Source organism: Mesoplodon bidens, assembly GCF_964165515.1.
Source record: "Mesoplodon bidens genome assembly, chromosome: 3".
Classification (NCBI taxonomy): domain Eukaryota; kingdom Metazoa; phylum Chordata; class Mammalia; order Artiodactyla; family Ziphiidae; genus Mesoplodon; species Mesoplodon bidens.
In genome coordinates this window covers 83052433-83070702 of record NC_138178.1, presented here as the reverse complement: position 1 = coordinate 83070702, position 18270 = coordinate 83052433, and the positions used below count along the sequence as shown (strand labels likewise).

At 35.6% G+C, this 18270-nt stretch overlaps 1 protein-coding gene across 5 annotated transcripts in view; it reads left to right on the top strand.

Moving 5' to 3' along the window:
• The window catches only part of LOC308614818 (ankyrin repeat domain-containing protein 26-like), an 86770-nt gene that overhangs the window by 45867 nt on the left and 22633 nt on the right, over positions 1 to 18270 (top strand). For all 5 annotated transcript variants that reach the window (XM_081229581.1, XM_081229580.1, XM_081229584.1 and 2 more), the window contains exons 9-18: positions 513 to 664; positions 2581 to 2614; positions 2898 to 3039; positions 6643 to 6856; positions 8705 to 8888; positions 9499 to 9636; positions 12265 to 13221; positions 14617 to 14769; positions 17618 to 17688; positions 18030 to 18123. In XM_081229581.1, the coding sequence (XP_081085707.1) occupies positions 513 to 664; positions 2581 to 2614; positions 2898 to 3039; positions 6643 to 6856; positions 8705 to 8888; positions 9499 to 9636; positions 12265 to 13221; positions 14617 to 14769; positions 17618 to 17688; positions 18030 to 18123 (2139 nt within the window). The remainder of the gene's footprint in view (positions 1 to 512; positions 665 to 2580; positions 2615 to 2897; positions 3040 to 6642; positions 6857 to 8704; positions 8889 to 9498; positions 9637 to 12264; positions 13222 to 14616; positions 14770 to 17617; positions 17689 to 18029; positions 18124 to 18270) is intronic.

The window sequence follows — 18270 nt, the reverse complement described above, 5'->3', positions numbered from 1 at the left end:
TATATTTTAGTGAACACCGTCACTTTTTTGATATTCCCAGGATCCAAATGAAAAAAGAATTGTGAAAGGCAGTGGGGGAAGAATAGCTTCAGTGCAGAAAGAAGGATGTTTCCTTTTTGTTACTGAAGCACCAAGGTGTCCCATCCTCTAAATTTGGCTGTTTAATGCAAAATCCAGGTGGTAAAGACCAAAGAGGACAAATTTTGTGTCTTTGTCTCTTTATTTCTCTGTCTCTGCCATCAGACAGGGAAGAGTGGATGTGAATAGCTGCACCACATTAAGAAAGCCCTTTTTGAAATTTTTAAAATTTTATTTCTTTTCCTCAAACAGAAAGAAGCAGACTTTACACAAATTTCAATGACTTGTAATTAAAAAAATTAAAGTAAGCACAAAACTATTTTTATTGCTTAAAGCCGGGGCAAACTCTGAGTCAAGTAATTAATGACAATGAAAAGGTCTTTATAATGAATAAGGTAATAACAATTATATGTAGTGTCAAACTTTCATTAAAGGTTGAAGAAGCAAAGAAGAAGCACAAAAGTAGTGAAATGGAAGTATCAGAAAACATATATGATGCTGATGATAGTGGATTAATTCAACAGAGAAAGAGCAGAAAAACTAGTAACCAACAGTTTCCTACCATGGAGAATGAAGATTCTGATAGGTAAGCCTATGTCAGTATTTAACAATAGATAATTGTTATTTTCCTATAAAACAAGTTCTCATTTGAGCTAATGTTCATGATTAACAAATTTTATATTTTTCTAGGGTTATAGTTATTTCTAATACTCTTGTCCTTTAGCCTTAATACTAGAGTTAATTGGTTAACACACCACCATATTACAGTATTAGAGTATTCTGGATTTGACTGTATACTTACCTTTACCAGTGTGTTGTATATTTAAATATATTTTATGTTACTAATTAGCGTCCTTTCAGCATTTCTTGTGAGGCAGGTCTAGTGGTGATGACCTCCCTCAGCTTTGCTTTGTTTGGGAAAGCCTTTATCTCTCCTTCATTTCTGAAAGACAGCTTTTCTGGATAGAGTATTCTTGGTTGGCAGGTTTTTTCTTTTAGCACTTTGAATATGTCGTCCTACTCTCTTGAAATCCATTGATAGACTTATGGGGGTTCCCTTATAATTTACAGGCCTCTTTACTTTTGCTGCCTTTAAGACTCTCGCTTTGTCTTTGATTTTTGACAGTTTTGTTATAATGTCTCCTGGCGAGGATTGCTTTAAGTTGAGTTTGTTTGGTGACCTATGAGCTTTAGGAACTTGGATATCCAAATCTCTCGCCAGGTTTAGGAAGTTCTCAACCATTTTTTCTTTAAATAAGCTTCTGCCACCTTCTCCCTATCTTCTCTTTCTGGAACTGCAATGATTTATGAATTATTTCCTTTGATGGTATCTGGTAATTTATGTAGGCTTTCTTCCCACTTTTTCATTCTTTTTTTCTTTATTCTCCTCTGATTGGATAATTTCAAAGCTCCTGTCTCTTAACTCACAGATTCTTTCTTCTGTTTGATCCATTCTGCTGTCAGTGCTCTTTATTGCATTTTTCCTTTCATTCATTGTATTCTTCAGCTCCAAAACTTCCATTTGGTTATTTTTTATTATTTCTATCTCTTTGTTAAACGCCTCATCTTGTTTGTGTATTACTTTCCTGATTTTATTGGGTCGTCTTTCTGTGTTTTCTTGTCGCTCACTGAGTTTCCTTAAAACTACTATTTTGAATTCTCTATCAGGTAGATTGCAGATCTCCATGTCTTTGGGATTTGCTAGTGGAAAATTATTGTGATCTTTTGGTAGTGACATGTTTTCTTGATTTTTTTTATGTTACCTGAAGTTTTGCATTGCTGTCTTTGAATTTGAAGTAGCAGTCACCTCTTCCAGTCTTTAATAACTGCCCTCTCCAATGTATCCCAACTTGCATTTTTTTGTTCCAGTGGTATGCTGGCACTTCTCTGCTGGAAACCTGGATTTCCACAAAGGCTCTCTCGTCTGTGGGTGATTGTCTAAGACAGTGTTTTCCAGGGGTTCCCTGGACGTTGCTAAGAGTGGCTGGAGCCAGTTCATGGGCCATGCAGGGTCCACAGCTGGGCTGTGGTCTGTATGTCTGTTACCACTTGGGTGGGCAGGACTCTTCCCAGGTCCCTTGGTTTATGGTGCTGGATCCTGCAACTGCCACAAAGCCACTTTTGTCTGTGGATAGATGCCAAATTGTTGCTGGTGGTGGAGGGATACTATGAGGTACCTATTTTTCAGCCCTGATGCTGACATGACCCCAACATGTGGGTCTTTAAAAGTAAAAACCCTTGTATATTTCATCCTATCAAATAATGCAAGTAACATTATGTTTTTCCTTTCACTGTGAGCTTAATCCAATTTAATGCTTTGTTAATATTATTATGGTGTATTTTCTTTGTCCTTTAATGTTACTCTTTCTATTTATTTTTTAATCTCTTTTATAGAAAATTAATTACCAATGCAAAGATTTTATGTAAAAAACAATAGGTTTAGGTAGTCTTTGGATTTTAAGTATTTAATATTTGCCTGAAAAGAATCGTTTGTTTTTTCAGGGCTACAAAGGAAACATCTAATGAAAAGAACAAGGTAGAGTAAAAAACTAATTATAAAAAATATTATCCTGTAGTAAAAAATTACTTTGTGAAAGGTATAGTGGAAAAATAGAAAATCTTCCTTTGTTGTAGAAATATTTACTTTGAAAAAATAATTTAGAAACACTGTTGATAAGATTATCCCTTTGATAAAAATCTGTTCTTTTAAGAAGTATCTGTGTTTTTGCTTTAATAAAGAGATATTTATCACCTCTGTACACTTAGTATATTTTATAAGTATTTTGGGGACATTGTGAAATAGTATTTTTTATTTGTAGGTCAAAGAGCAAATTAATTCTATGGATGACCTTGATGACTTAACTCAGTCATCTGAAACAGCTTTTGAGGATTGCCAGATGCTTTACTCTAATTATAAGAATTTCATGTTGCTAATAGAACAACTTGGCATGGAGTGTAAAGGTAGGACCATGGTATAAATATGTATATTTATATGTATATTTTTGTGTATACTGTTGTAATATTTTGTAGAATTCACCAGTGTAGCCATTTGGACCTGGAATTTTCTTTGTGGGAAGGTCTTTAAGTAGGACTTTAGTTTCTTTTTTAGATATAGGGCTATTTAGTTTATTTGTTCTTTCTTTTTTTTTTTTTTTTTTTTTGCGGTATGCAGGCCTCTCACTGCTGTGGCCTCTCCCGTTGCGGAGCACAGGCTCCGATGTGCAGGTTCAGCGGCCATGGCTCATGGGCCCAGCCGCTCCATGGCATGTGGGATCTTCCTGGACCCGGGCACGAACCCGTGTCCCCTGCATCGGCAGGTGGACTCTCAACCCCTGTGCCACCAGGGAAGCCCTACTTGTTCTTTCTTGATTGAGCTTTGGTATTTTCCCTCTTTCAAGGAATTTACCTACTTCATCTGAGTTGTCAAATTTATTTACATAATGTTCATAATATTACTCTGTCAGTCTTTTAATATCTATAGAATCTGTAGTAATTTCTCATTACTCATTTCTGTGAAATTGGTAATTTGTGCCTTCTCTCTCTTTTTTTTTTTTCATTATCAGCCTGGCTAGAGGTTTATCACTTTTATTCATCTTCTGAACATATTTGGTTTCACGGGTTTTTTAAATTTTTATTTATTTATTTTTGGCTCTGTTGGGTCTTCGTTGCTGTGCTCAGGCTTTCTCTAGTTGCGGCAAGCGGGGGCTACTCTTCATTCAGTGTGTGGGCTTCTCATTGCTGTGGCTTCTCTTGTGGTGGAACATGGGTTCTAGGTATATGGGCTTCAGTAGTTGTGGCATGCGGGCTCAGTAGTTGTGGCATGCGGGCTCAGTAGTTGTGGCTTGCAGATGGTAGAATGCAGGCTCAGTAGTTTTGGCACACAGGCTTAGTTGCTCTGCGGTATGTGGCATCTTCCTGGACCAGGGATCAAACCCGTGTCCCTTGCATTGGCAGGTGGATTCTTAACCATTGTGCCACCAGGGAGTCCCTCATTGATTTTTCCATGTCTTTTTTGTTTTGTTTGTTTTGTTTTTTCTCATTGATTTTTTTCTTTGATGTTTTTTATTTCCTTTCTTCTGCTTGCTTTGGGTTTACTTTGCTCTTTTTTAAAAAAATATTTATTTATTTATTTTATTTTTGGCTGCGTTAGGTCTTTGTAGCAGCACATGGGATCTTTTGTTGCACTGCATGGGCTTCTCTCTCTAGTTGTGGCGTGTGGGCTCAGTATTTGTGACACTCCAAATGGGGTGTGGGCTCCAGCGTGTTTGGGCTCTGTAGTTGCGGCATGCTGGCTCTCTAGTTGTGGCTTGCGTGTTCAGTCGTTGCAGTGGGCGGGCTTAGTTGCCCCATGGCATGTGGGGTTTTAGTCCCCCGACCAGGGATCGAACCCGTATCCCCTGGATTGGAAGGCAGATCCTTAACCACCGAACCATGAGGGAAGTCCCCTAATTTACTCTTTTTCTGGATTTTTATGTTGGAAGCCAAGGTCATTGATTTGAGACCTTCTTTTCTAATATAGACATTCAGTGCTATAAATTTTCATGCAAGTAAGCAGCATTCCACAAATTGTAATATATTATGTTTTCATTTTTATTCAGTTCAAAATACTTTGTAATTCCTCTTTTCATTGCCTCTTTAATCCAAGGATTATTTAGATGTGTGTTATTTAGTTTTCGAATATTGGAGTATTTTCCAGAAATATTTTTGTTCTTCATTTCCAGTTTGATTGCTTTGTGGTCAGAGAACATACTTTGTATGACTTAAATCCTTTTGACTTACTCCTTTATTTTATAACCCAGGATATAGTCTTCTTTTGGTAAGTGTTCCATGGCTACTTGAAAAGAATCGTGATGTTCAAGTCTACAGTATCCTTGATGATTTTCTGCCTGCTCTTTCTATCACTTACTCATTGAGGTGTATTGAAATCTCAGATTGTAATTGTGGATTTGTCTATTTTTCTTTGCAGTTCTCTCAAGTTTTGCTTCATATATTTTGAAGTTACTAGGCACATAAACGTTTAGGGTTGTTATGCTTCTTATTAATTGACACTCTTATCATTATGAAATGACCTTGTTTATTGCTGATAATGTTTTTTGCTCTGAAGTCTACTTTGTTTGGTATTAATATAGCCAGTCTAGCTTAGCTTTGTTTTGTCACATGTTAGTGTGGTATATCTTATTTCTAACCTTATTGCAAATTTATGTCTGTATGTTTAAAGTGCATTTCTTATAGGTGGCATACAGTTGGGTCTTGCTTTTTGATCCAGTCTGACAATCTGCTTTTTCTTAAATATTTATTTATTTATTTATTTATTTATTTTTGGCTGCGTTGGGTCTTCATTGCTGCGCACAGGCTTTCTCTTGTTACTGCGAGTGGAGGCTACCCTTCATTGTGGTGCACAGGCTTCTCATTGCGGTGGCTTCTCTTGCTGTGGAGCACAGGCTGTAGGCCCATGGGCTTCAGTAATTGTGGCATGTGGGCTCAGTCGTTGTGGCGCATGGGTTTAGTTGCTCCATGACGTGTGGGAGGACCAGGGCTCAAACCTGTGTCTCCTGCATTGGCAGGTGGGTTCCTGACCACTGCGCCACCAGTGAAGTCCCTGACAATCTGCTTTTTAATTGAGGTTTTCAGACCATTTTCACTTAATGTGATTATTGATACAGTAGGTATGAATCTGTCATTATGCTGTTTGATTTCTGTTTATCCCATCTGTTCTTTGTTCCCCTTTTCTTTTTCTGCCATCTTTTAGATTAATCAAGTAATTTTTATGATGTAGCTTTATTTTTTTGTTTTTTTGGTTTATTAACTGTAACTCTTTTGTTTCACTATTTTAGTGGTTGCTTTAGGGTTTACGGTATTTTACTTAGGGTTATCACAGTCCACCTTCAAGTAATATTGTACCACATCATATATAGGATAAGAATATTACAAAATAGTTTACTGCCACTTCTTCTCTCCTTGCCAGATCCTCCTGGATCTGTGGGATTGTAGTTTTCATTAAGTTTAGAAAGTTGTTGGCCATTCTTTTCTTCAAATATTTTTTTTTCTGTTTCTTTCCTCCACCTCTTTGGGGCATTGTATATTTAGCCACTTGAATTCCTGGTCAGGGAATTAAGGTCCCGCATGCTGTGTGGCATGGCCAAAAAAAAAATGTATTTGTTTTGTTATGGATGAGTGAAGGTGAAAATGCACAGTGCTTTTTTTTTTTTTAATTTATTTATTTATTTATTTTTGGCTGTGTTGGGTCTTCCTTTCTGTGCGAGGGCTTTCTCTAGTTGTGGCAAGTGGGGGCCACTCTTCATCGCGGTGCGCGGGCCTCTCACTGTCGCGGCCTCTCTTGTTGCGGAGCACAGGCTCCAGACGCGCAGGCTCAGTAGTTGTGGCTCACGGGCTTAGTTGCTCCATGGCATGTGGGGTCTTCCCAGCCCAGGGCTCGAACCCGTGTCCCCTGCATTGGCAGGCAGATTCTCAACCACTGCGCCACCAGTGAAGCCCCTGCACAGTGCTTTTATACATAAAAATTACTCATATATTTTATTTCTATCTTGTTTATTCCTAATGCAGATTCTGTTAGCTTATTGAAAATTCAGGATGCAGTTCTTTCATATGAAAGATTAGTAGAACTTAAAAAAGATCACTGTGAACTACTTACAGGAAAAAACAACAAAATGGAAAGTAAGGTTACTGGGCTACCAAAGGAGCTATCAGAAACAAAAGAAATGAAATCACAGTTAGAGCATCAAAAAGTGGAGTGGGAACAAGAGCTCTGCAGCTTGAGGTATTGAACATCTTGGTTTTAAAGAAATATTTGAACTGTTTTTATTTACTGTAATACTACAGATGTGTATTTACTTTAATACTACGGGAAGTTTTATACCTGCTAACTTACCTGCTGGGATTTTACATTGGAGAAAACTTCGTTAGTATTGTGGAGTATGAAATTCTTGGAAATAATACAGCAAGTTCTTAACAGTGGATACTTCTACTAATAATTTAATGTATATATTTACAAATCATCATTTTCATGACCATACAGAAGTCCTCCATACGAAGCCTCATTTTTTTTGTAATATCTTTTTTTAATTTTATTTTTTTATACAGCAGGTTCTTATTAGTTATCCATTTTATACATATTAGTGTATACATGTCAATCCCAAGCTCCAAGTTCATCCCACCCTCCTTCTTTCCCCCCTTGGTGTCTATACATTTGTTCTCTACATCTGTGTCTCTAGTTCTGCCTTGCAAACCAGTTTACCTGTACCATTTTTCTAGATTCCACATATATGCGTTAATATGCGTATTTGTTTTTCTCTTTCTGACTTACTTCACTCTGTATGACAGTCCCTAGATCCAACCACGTCTCAACAAGTGACCCAATTTCGTTCCTTTTTATGGCTGAGTAATACTCCATTGTATATATGTGCCACATCTTTATCCATTCGTCTGTTGATGGGCATTTACATTGCTTCCATGACCTGGCTATTGTAAATAGTGCTTCAATGAACATTGGGGTGCTTGTGTCTTTTTGAATTATGGTCATTATTTGTTTAGCAAATGGAATGTTAGTTATTTTTCATTTTTCTGTATTTAATGCTACAAGGAATGTCTCTTCTATAAATTCATTTCTACATTTCTGATTATTTATTTGGAATAAATTCTTTAATATTGTGTTATTTGGTTAAAGTATGAGAACTTTTTAAAAAGGTCTTTGATCCATGTTTCTAAATTGTTCTCCAGAAAGTTTATATTTCTTTACACTCCCACCCACAGAAGTATGAAATGGCCATTTTTCTGAAGACAAAATTTTTAAAAACATTTATGTAGTTTTATTCTTAACATATGCATGGATGAAATAAAAGGTAAAAATGGAAGGTGATTACTGATTAGTTTATTCAATATCTCTTTCATACAGAGATAAAATTAGTTCACAGATTTGTGCTGAAAGCACAAAATACTCTCTATTTAATTAATTAATATGGATCCTGCCTTACGGGATTTAAAATTATTTATTAAATAGATAATAAACAACAAGTTGAAAAGGTTACAAAAGTAGAAACATAACAAGTGTGGGGCAACAGATATTAGACTCCCTAGCCTAGTCTTGGATTACAGTGTCTGAAGATATATGTTCTGTAAAAGGCATCTGCAGATTTTATCTGGCACTGTGAGTCATTTAGGGGTACCTGTAGTATTTTATGAAGTTGAAATTTTATTTCTAGTGAACTTATAAACTTGTTTCTAAACAACAGCTTCTCTTTTTAACTAGTAACTAAATTATCTGTCCTAAAGGAGGAGTAATTATGACAGTGTGGAAAACAGGGTAATTTTCGGCCTAACTTCACTGAATAATTTCAAAATTTCTTTCCTACACTATTCACCAGAGTTACTCTTGACTAAAACTTACTTAACTGGCAGAATGTTTTTTCATTGCTACCTTTCAAGTGTATATATCTTTATGAAGAGATTGAAGTGAGGAATTAAAAATATGAGACCTAGAAAGGAAAAAAAAAACTGGAGAACAGAAATTTCATTAGGATACTAAATCAGCAGGTGAAGAGCCAGATCATAAAATGAACTTTTTATTTTCTAACAAAACACATTTTAAGGTAAGCATATTTAACTGCAGATTCACCCTAAAACAAGAAAAAAAGAAGAGAAGAAATGCTGACAGGTTATATGAAAAAATTAGGGAGCAGTTAAGAAGAAAAGAAGAGCAATACAGTAAAGAAGTTGAAATGAAACAACAACTTGAACTCAGTCTCAGAGCACTAGACATGGAACTGAGGACTGTGAGAAATAATCTGAATCAGGTAAGTTAATCTTTGGTGAAAATTTCAAATTTCCAACAGTATTTCCTCAGTATTATTTGTAATATCTCTTTGATTTAATATATATTATTTAGGTTTAAAACAAATAAAAAGTGTTATCTCATCCTAAATATGAACTATGACATTTATAGCTTAAATTATTAATTTCTTGCCATTCTTAGCTTCTAATACATGCTCTGTGTATGTTTTCTGAATGGAGGAATGGAAGGTAAATTGAACTTAATGATTAACATAATGATTGCCATTTTTGGTCCATTCGAAAGTAATATTCTTAATTCCAATCCATGTGTTAATTTTGGCTTTTCTATGTTAAAATACAGGGTAAATTGCCTTGAGACTGCGATGGAACTAGTTAAATGCTTTGTAAAAAGATTTTCTTTCACAATACTATATCTCCCTGTATTTTTGCTCTGTGATAAGTTTAGCAGTCATTTAAATTAAAATCTTAAGTTATTCATGTGGGATAAATATCCTTGTGTTTATTTTAAAAGGCTACTTCCTTTTAACAGTTTTTTTTTAAATTCTGCTCTTAAGCTTTTGACTTTTTTTTTTAATGGTATGAGACCAAAAACCTCATGAAATGTGTCTCCAGGTTGTAGAAGAGCGAAATGACGCTCTGAGGCAGCTTTCTCGAGAGCAGAATGCCAGAATTTTACAAGATGGAATCCTGACCAGTCACTTTGCCAAACAAAAGGAGATAGAAATGACTAATAAGGAAATGAATTCTGAGGTATTTTCTTTAATCATTTTCAAATATTTGTGTGTATGTATCTGTATATGTATATATTTTAAAAACCAATACTATACATCACAGACAGTGTAGAGGATATTTAAAACCTATTTAAGTATATTTTGGGGAAGGGGTTGACGTTTCTTGTCCATTGGATATTTAATATTTTTAATTCAAACATAATTGAATTATATTTGATTAAATTTAATTCAAGTAGTATTTTTAATTTAAATCCATTTGTCTCCAACAGTCAAGGAGTGACATACAATAGCCTCATCCAAGGAGAGGCTTTTAATATTTTCCATAGGAACTGATGAACTTTTCATAATCTGAAAACTATTGCTACCATCTAGAAAAGTCTGCACCCTGATGGCGGTTTAGGCAGGGAAGACCATGTGTGCTCCACCAACGACCACACTACCCGACCAAATCCCAGCACTGAATACGTTCTTGCCCTCTGCTTTGGAGTGAACATGTCAATCACTATGCACCTCATCATTTTCAGTGTCTAAATCAGAGTCTGTTCTTGGCTTCACTGTCATTTCTTTAACCAGTACCCCATCAATGACATTTTCACATCACTTACAATTTTTCAGTATCGTAAAAGCTGCAACATTAGTTGTAAAAAGATTTTTTTGTGTGTGTTTGTGGTACGTGGGCCTCTCACTGTTGTAGCCTGTCCCATTGCGGAGCACAGACGCTGGACGCGCAGGCTCAGCGGCCATAGCTCACGGGCGCAGCCGCTCCGCGGCATGTGGAATCTTCCCAGACCGGGGCATGAACCCGTGTCCCCTGCATTGGCAGGTGGACTCTAAACCACTGCGCCACTGGGGAAGCCCGTAAAAACATTTTTGAGCACTTAAAAAAAATTATTTCCTTAGAATAAACTTACAAAATTAACAAAAAAAAAAGAGAAAACCCCCAAACAAACAAACAAAACAACATTATGGTTTTTGGCAGTGATTTCACTTCCTTGATAGATTAATAGAGAGGTTAGTTTATCCCTTCCACTGATGGTAAGGAGGAAAGGTATAGCCGGTTCAGAGACCGTCTTTTGGATGTCATTCTTCTACTTGTGAGAAAATTAACACTTTGCTCCATGTGGTGTCCTATTTCAGTACAAGGAACTTTTGAAAATAGTGATAGATATGCCATAATATTTATTTAGTGATAATTTATTGATAAGTATTTTATTTTTAGTGAAACAGTTCATTGTATTTCCCCCTACCTTATTATTTTAAGCATTATGAAGAGAGAATAAAAGTTATTGCAGCAGCGAATAATCTCACGGTTTTCTAAGATCTCTATAAATTTTACCTTATTTACCACTAGTGTATGCACCATAGTGAAATATAAGGCTCATTTCATATTTATATGTTTGTACTAGAGAACTAGCTGTGGTTTGGTGTAAGAGGACTCATAGTAAAGTCAGAAGACCTACAGAAAAGCCTGCAGCTTGCTTGTATTTTTGACTTCCTCATTTCCAGGACTGTCATAGCTAAATGAGTTAATTGATGTTTGTAGAAGTGCTTAGTACAGTTATCAGTAGATGTGATTCTTGTAACTGACTATAAAAATATTAGAAACGTAGAATATTTATGGAATATTCTCAGGACTATATAAATATTAGAAACATAGAATATTTATGGAATAGTCTCAGGAAAAAAAAATTTTAGGAAATTTAATCTGTCAAAATATATACAGAGCTACGGCTTTTACTATGGGGTAGCTGTATAGGTTAGATAGCAGACGTAATTTTTTTTTAAGCTAGCAGGTGGTATTTTATTTTATTTTTTGTTGAAGTATAGTTGATTTACAATACTGTGTTATTTTCAGTTATACAGCACAGTGATTCAGTTATACACACACACACACACACACACACACACATATATATATATATATACCTTTATAGATTCTTTTTCCAAATATTGAGTGTAGTTCCCTGTGCTACACAGTAGGTCATTGTGGGTTATCTGTATTTTATATAGTAGTGTGTATATATTAATCCCAACCTCCTAATGAATCCCTCCCCCTCTTTCCCCTTCAGTAACCATAAGTTTGTTTTCTACGTCTGTGAGTCTCTTTCTGTATTGTAAATAAGTTTATTTGTATCATTTTTTTAGATTCCATGTATAAGCGATATCATATGATATTTGTCTTTCTGTCTGGCTTACTTCGCTCAGAATGATAGTCTTTAGGTCCATCCATGTTGCTGCAAATGGCATTATTTCATTCTGTTTTTATGGCAGAGTAGTATTCCACTGTATAAATATATCACATCAGATGCAATTTTTAAGTATAGTCAGATTTATTAATCTTTTATTTTAAGCCTTCTGGGTTTGTTATAATTTAGAGAAAGGCCTTTCCAATTCTGAGCTTCTTAAAAATTCTCCTGTGGTTTGTTTTTTACTTTCATGGATTCATTGTCTTCAATTAAATTTTTGAACTTTTGAAGATTTCTGCTTGTAAGAAGTCTGAGGTTTGTATCCAACCTTATTTTTTCCAGTTGGATATCCACTTATTGCAGCCTTTTCATTGTATCAACATATAGGTTAGTCTTTCAGACGAAATCATGAAATGTCAATTTATTGAGTACTAGCTAAAAATCTCCTTTATTTCACTTAGGTGTCCGATAGCCCTGAAAAAGAAAAAGGTCTGTTACATAAAAACCACATGTTGCAGGATGAAGTTGCCATGCTAAGACTGGAAATCGACACAATAAAATGTCAGAACCAGGAAAAGGAAAAGAAATATGTTGAGGACATTGAAATTGTAAAAGAAAAGAATGATGATCTTCAAAACACAATAAAACTGAATGAGGAAACATTAACAAAGACAATATTCCAATATAGTGGACAGCTTAATGTTCTGACAGCTGAGAATACAATGCTAGACTCTAAGCTGGAGAATGAAAAACAAAGCAAAGAAAGACTGGAAACAGAAGTGGAATCCTACCGTTCTAGACTGGCTGCTACCATACATGATCACCATCAAAGTCAGACATCAAAAAGAGACCTGGAACTTGCCTTCCAGAGAGCAAGAGATGAGTGGTTACGCTTGCAGGGCAAAATGAATTTTGATGTGTCTAACCTGAAAGATAACAATGAGATGCTTTCCCAGCAACTTTCTAAAGCTGAAAGTAAATTCAGTAGCCTAAAAACCAAGTTCCATCACATGAGGGATGCTCTCAGAGAAAAGACTTTGGTGTTAGAACGTGTACAGAGAGACCTAAGCCAAGCACAGTGTCAAAAGAAGGAACTTGAACACATGTATCAAAGCGAACAAGGCAAAGTGAATAAATACATTGGAAAGCAGGAATCCTTAGAAGAGAGATTATCTCAACTCCAGAGTGAAAACATATTGCTCAGACAGCAACTGGATGATGCGCAAAACAAAGCCGACAGTAGAGAGAAGACAGTAATTAACATCCAAGACCAGTTTCAGGAGATTGTGAAAAAACTTCAAGCTGAAAGTGAAAAACAAGGTCTGATGCTGGAGGAAAGGAACAAGGAGTTAATCAATGAATGTAATCATTTAAAAGAGAGAATGTATCAGTATGAAAATGAGAAAACAGAAAGAGAAGTAAGTATCCAAGAAGAGAAATAATTCTCAGACTTCCTGAAAGAAAATTCAAAGTGATTTTGATTATGGCTAAATGTTGAATCTAGTTGAATAGAAATAATATATAGACTATAAATCTATAGACTGTAAATCAGCCTAAAAGCATACCTTGTATCCAGCAAATAAAGAATTAGACCTGAGAGGTGCTTTACTTTGAGTAGAGACATTGTGTCACCTATGAAATTTTAAGAGATTAAGTTATAAATTGTTAATGGGTATAGACAGGTATTAGTAATTTACTCTTCTACTGCTAAGCTAATAATTTTAATCTTTTTGTCACCACATTTTAGTATCATGAGGAAGCAGATAAATGAAACGCTCAGATCTAAAATGAATTATTTTGAAATTAAGGTTCAGTTGTGTGTATTACCTTGACAGTCAATTCCAGATTTCCCAAATGAACTGATGTGTCGATGCCATATCTCATAGTACTTTTCCTTCAGTAGCTTGTCATAACTTTTTAGTTGGTATAATTTTATTTTTATTCATGTCAATTTGAATTAATTTGGGAAATAGTTCAGCCTCAAACCATGTATTCTTATGACCTCTCAACTCTTTAAAGGCATCTACTTTTCATTAAATCATAATTTGGGATTAAAGTAGTGAGCTTTAGCAAAACTATGCTTGATTTAATCTTCCCACTTCTATTTATAATTTACTTGGAACATTTTTACAAATAATTTGCTCATAATTCTCATTTCAAGGCTCAGTTACTATCATTTGGATATAAATCTGTCCAATACAAAGAGAATTGTAGCTCTCTGTGACTTATTAATTTGGCACTGGACTCCCATTTTCAGACTAGTGAGGGGTGGCAGATTCATGAGTAGCAGGAATAGGGTGTGGGACAGGGTCATAGGGGCTGCTATCGGGAGGCAGAGGGAGGCCCTGAAGGTCTCATTTTAATTCTAGGAATTAAAATGGGAATGACCTCATTTTAATTCTGAGATAGGAATCTATTGAGCACTGGATTGAATATGTGAGGATCTCTGAAGTTAATGGAAGCCTCCAGTAGAGAAGAGGGAAGATGTTCCCACCACTCGTCCCACCTACACACCCATTTCTTTCTGAGGCTTGAGGAGGTCCTCAAGCTCAGCAAATTGATTGGGAAGGTCGGGGAGTGGATAGTGGGACTGAATCCATTGTCTAAGTAACTTAATAGCGATAAGGCCGGAGGGTAACACCTTCTGTGTCTTAAACCAAATTCAGTGAGCAGGAAGGTGCACATACAAGGAGAAGGAGACAAATTGATGTCTCTGGTGATAGTTTTCAAAGTACATAGGTTGGAGTTATCTATTATTAACATAACTTAATAATAAGGTAATTTATAAAATCAGTGACAGAGTATCTTATTAGGCACTTGTGAGACAACTTCAACAAGAACTGGCTGATACCCTAAAAAAGCAAACTATGTCAGAGGCTTCACTGGAGGCCACGTCACGTTATCGTACTAATTTAGAAGATGATGCACAGGATTTAAAGAAAAAATTACGTCAAGTCACAAGTCAGGTATGTATGAAATTTAACGTGTCAATACTTAATGTATAGGATAAAGTGTTTTAGGACACTAATTTTCATGGATGGCTTTCTTTTGTATTTTTGTTACAAGTAAATTTATTACAATTTTGTTATCTTTATAATGCACTTGTTTCTTAAACTCTGACTTTCATCCTGCCGTTTGCATTATATATTTTTTCTTACAATATTTACCCTTAGGAAAGTTGAGAATTGTGCGTGATTCCTCACAGAAGTTGAGAGACTTTTTTTTTCTATTAAACAGTATTTTTTAGTGATATCTCTACTACCATGATGAAGCAAGCCAGATAAAATCAGAGGATAATGTTTAATGGAATGTTCCATAAAATTGTCTTTTTTCATCTTCACTTTCATGAATGGATGTAGTATCTGTGTGTATTTATTTCATGGATTTCAGAATAACGTGTGCAGAAAGGTCATTATACAAACCAGTTGAAGTTAGGCATTGCCTTCATTTTCTTTTCATTTTAGATATATTGTAAAAGCGTAGAGATACTCAGATCATGTGTAGTATGTACACCCAAAATAGAAAATTAAGAAAATTATCTAGATCCTGCCATTGTATTTTTAAGAAAACTATTGAGATAATTCACATATCATATAATTCACCCATTTAAAATGTGTAGTTCAATCTCTCCGTGTATATTCAGAGAGTCGTGCACTTGGCATCAATTATAGAGCATCTCCATCACCCCCAAAGGAAAACCCTGCATCCCTTAGCCATCACCCATGGCCCCCATCTCCCTCAGCTCCGGCAACCACCAGTCTAATCTCTGTCTCTGTAGATGTGCCTATTCTGGGTATTTCATATAAATGGAATGACACGGTATGTGGTCCTTTGTGATTAGCTTTTCTCACTTGACGTAACATTTTTGAGGTTCATCCATGTTATAGCGCATATCAGTACTTCCATTTCTGTTTATTGTCGAACAGCACGTTATGTGGCTAAGCCGTTCATCCATTCATCAGTTGATGGGCCTTTGGGTTATTTCCACCTTTGGGCTGTTAATAATGCTGCTGTGAACAGTCATTTACAAGTTACTGTGTGGACATAATTTTTATCTCCCTGCTGTTGGGTTTTATCCTCTGAGTTAATTGGCTGATTTCACCTTTTCTTGGCCTTTACTCATGCTGTCCTTTCTGTCTTTACAGTTTCTTTCCCTCCTGCCTAATCCTCCATTTATTCAGACCTGGCCCCCAGTCTTCTCCATGAAGCTCTCTCTCTGACTGTCCTAGCTCTCATTGACCCTGTCATCTAGTCTGTGAAGAACACTTTAGCCCTTAATTTTACACTGTTTTAATTTTTTTCATGAGAGAGAATCTCGTCTAAGTATAAATTTGTCTAACAGGGAATATTTATTGATATGCACGGCACCTGTCTTGCATAAATTGAAAATATTTTAGCTTAACAGTTGCTAGGATACAATTAAGTACTTTATACCATACCAATAACTTTTTCTTGGAGATATTGATATAATCTTTTATTAAAATGTATTTTAAGCAATTAAATATACAATTAAAAGCTCTTAATCTAATAGAGGAGAATTGTTCAATTAAATGCTCTTTTTTTTTTCCCCCTCACTCTGGAAAAAAAATCTAAATTTGCCTTCCTTCATTATGCAGCCAGAACTGGGGATTTTCACATTGATAGCATTTCACCAACTGTAAAGCTCTGTGGATAGCTTCTCCAATATCCATACCACATAACCTTAATTTTCTCATCCGAGTGCTTTCTAGACATAACCAGTTGCTGGGAGTGAATTGATTCAGAACTTTGATTTAGCAGTAGGGTGATATTTCCATGCCAGTGAGTTAACCCTTCCTCTGATGGTCATGTAAGTTATGTACCACTCAATCCAGGAGGTGCTATTTGCATATTAGTCCATGATCACTGCCCACTGAGTAGTACAGAGAGGAAGTAAGTTATAAATTATTATAAGTGGAAAAAAGGACTAGTGGAATCAGTGAAAGTTTTTGAAGTACTGGGCACATACATTCTGGTCCTCATGCTCCCTGTTTACTGCCAATTTCAATGGTATGGGGAATGATTTCAGTGTGACTTGTACAGGAGACCACTTCTGTTGGCATGCCATCTGCCTAAAATATCAAATTGTTTAGAACATAAAGTACAGCAATAGTAATAATTCTGATTGTAAACACTTAGCATGTACTATGTGCCACGTACTTTTCTAAATACGTTATGTATACCCCCCAGCCAATTTAATCTCCCCGACATCCCAGTGAGGTCAGTGCTATTATTATCTTCATTTTACGGCTGGAGAAACTGAGACACAGAAAATTTAAGTAATTTGCTCAAGGACATACAGCAAATAAGTGGTGGAATTGGGACTCAGACCCACGCATTCTGGCTCCTGTGTAGATACTACCTCTCACACTAGTCCCTGAAGCATCTGGTTGTCACCAACAGTAGTGTGTAGTGTGAACGTTCATAATCACTGAAAGAGCTGTGGTCATTCACATATGTGGATATTTAAAATTATAGTTGGTATAGAGCGTGGAGTAAAAAATAGAAATGTCTTTCCCCATTTGGCCAATTTATAAATTTGTGTATTTATTTGATAAAATATAATTTAAAGCATGAATGATGTTGTGGTTTAGTACGAGAAGTCAGTAACTTGTAAAGGGCCAGATAGTAAATATTTTAGGCTTTGTGGTTCACAAGGTGTCTGTTGTAGCAACTCAACTCTGCTGTTGCAGCAGGAAAGTAGCCATAAACAATATGCAGATGAAAGACATAAAAACAGATGATGGCGGATTTGCTAGATTATCAGTAATTTAAAAAAAACTTTTCTCCTTTTAGTTGCAAGAAGCACAGGATCGGTGTACAGAGGCCATGAGATGTGCTGAGAAGACGCAGGATCACATCCAAAAGTACAATTTAAAGCAGCACAGAAAATAACTTAAGTATAAGTATAGAGCAGATAAGCAGTATAGTATAAGAATTATATCAGTTATGACAATAAATACATCATTGTAAAGCTGGGTAAACATTTCAGCTTTGAGCTATTTTGAAATGCATAATTTTTCTCCATTATTTCTAAATTTTCCACATTATCCACAGAACACAACTAGAAAACGGCACAATTGCCAAATCATCTACTTTTCAAAATTCTAAGAATGTATGTAATTGAACCTGCAGGTGTTTGTTCAGAAACTGTGTGGTATTTTAAAATCTATGTGTGAGAGTAATTATTTTAAAATATGCATTTTAGGCTTGAAATTGAAAATGCCAAGTTAAAAGCTACAGTCAAAAAGCAAGCGGACAAAATTGAAGAGCTTCAGAAAAACCTGTTAAGTACAAGTTCAGTAAGTCAATCTCTTAATTTCTGTCATGCTGAAAAGGAATTTTAATTTTTTTACTAGTAATACATAAGAATATTTTGGACAATATGAAAAGTCTCATTGATAAAAGAGTTTATTTTTATATTGATACTACTTGCTACTGGTAGCATA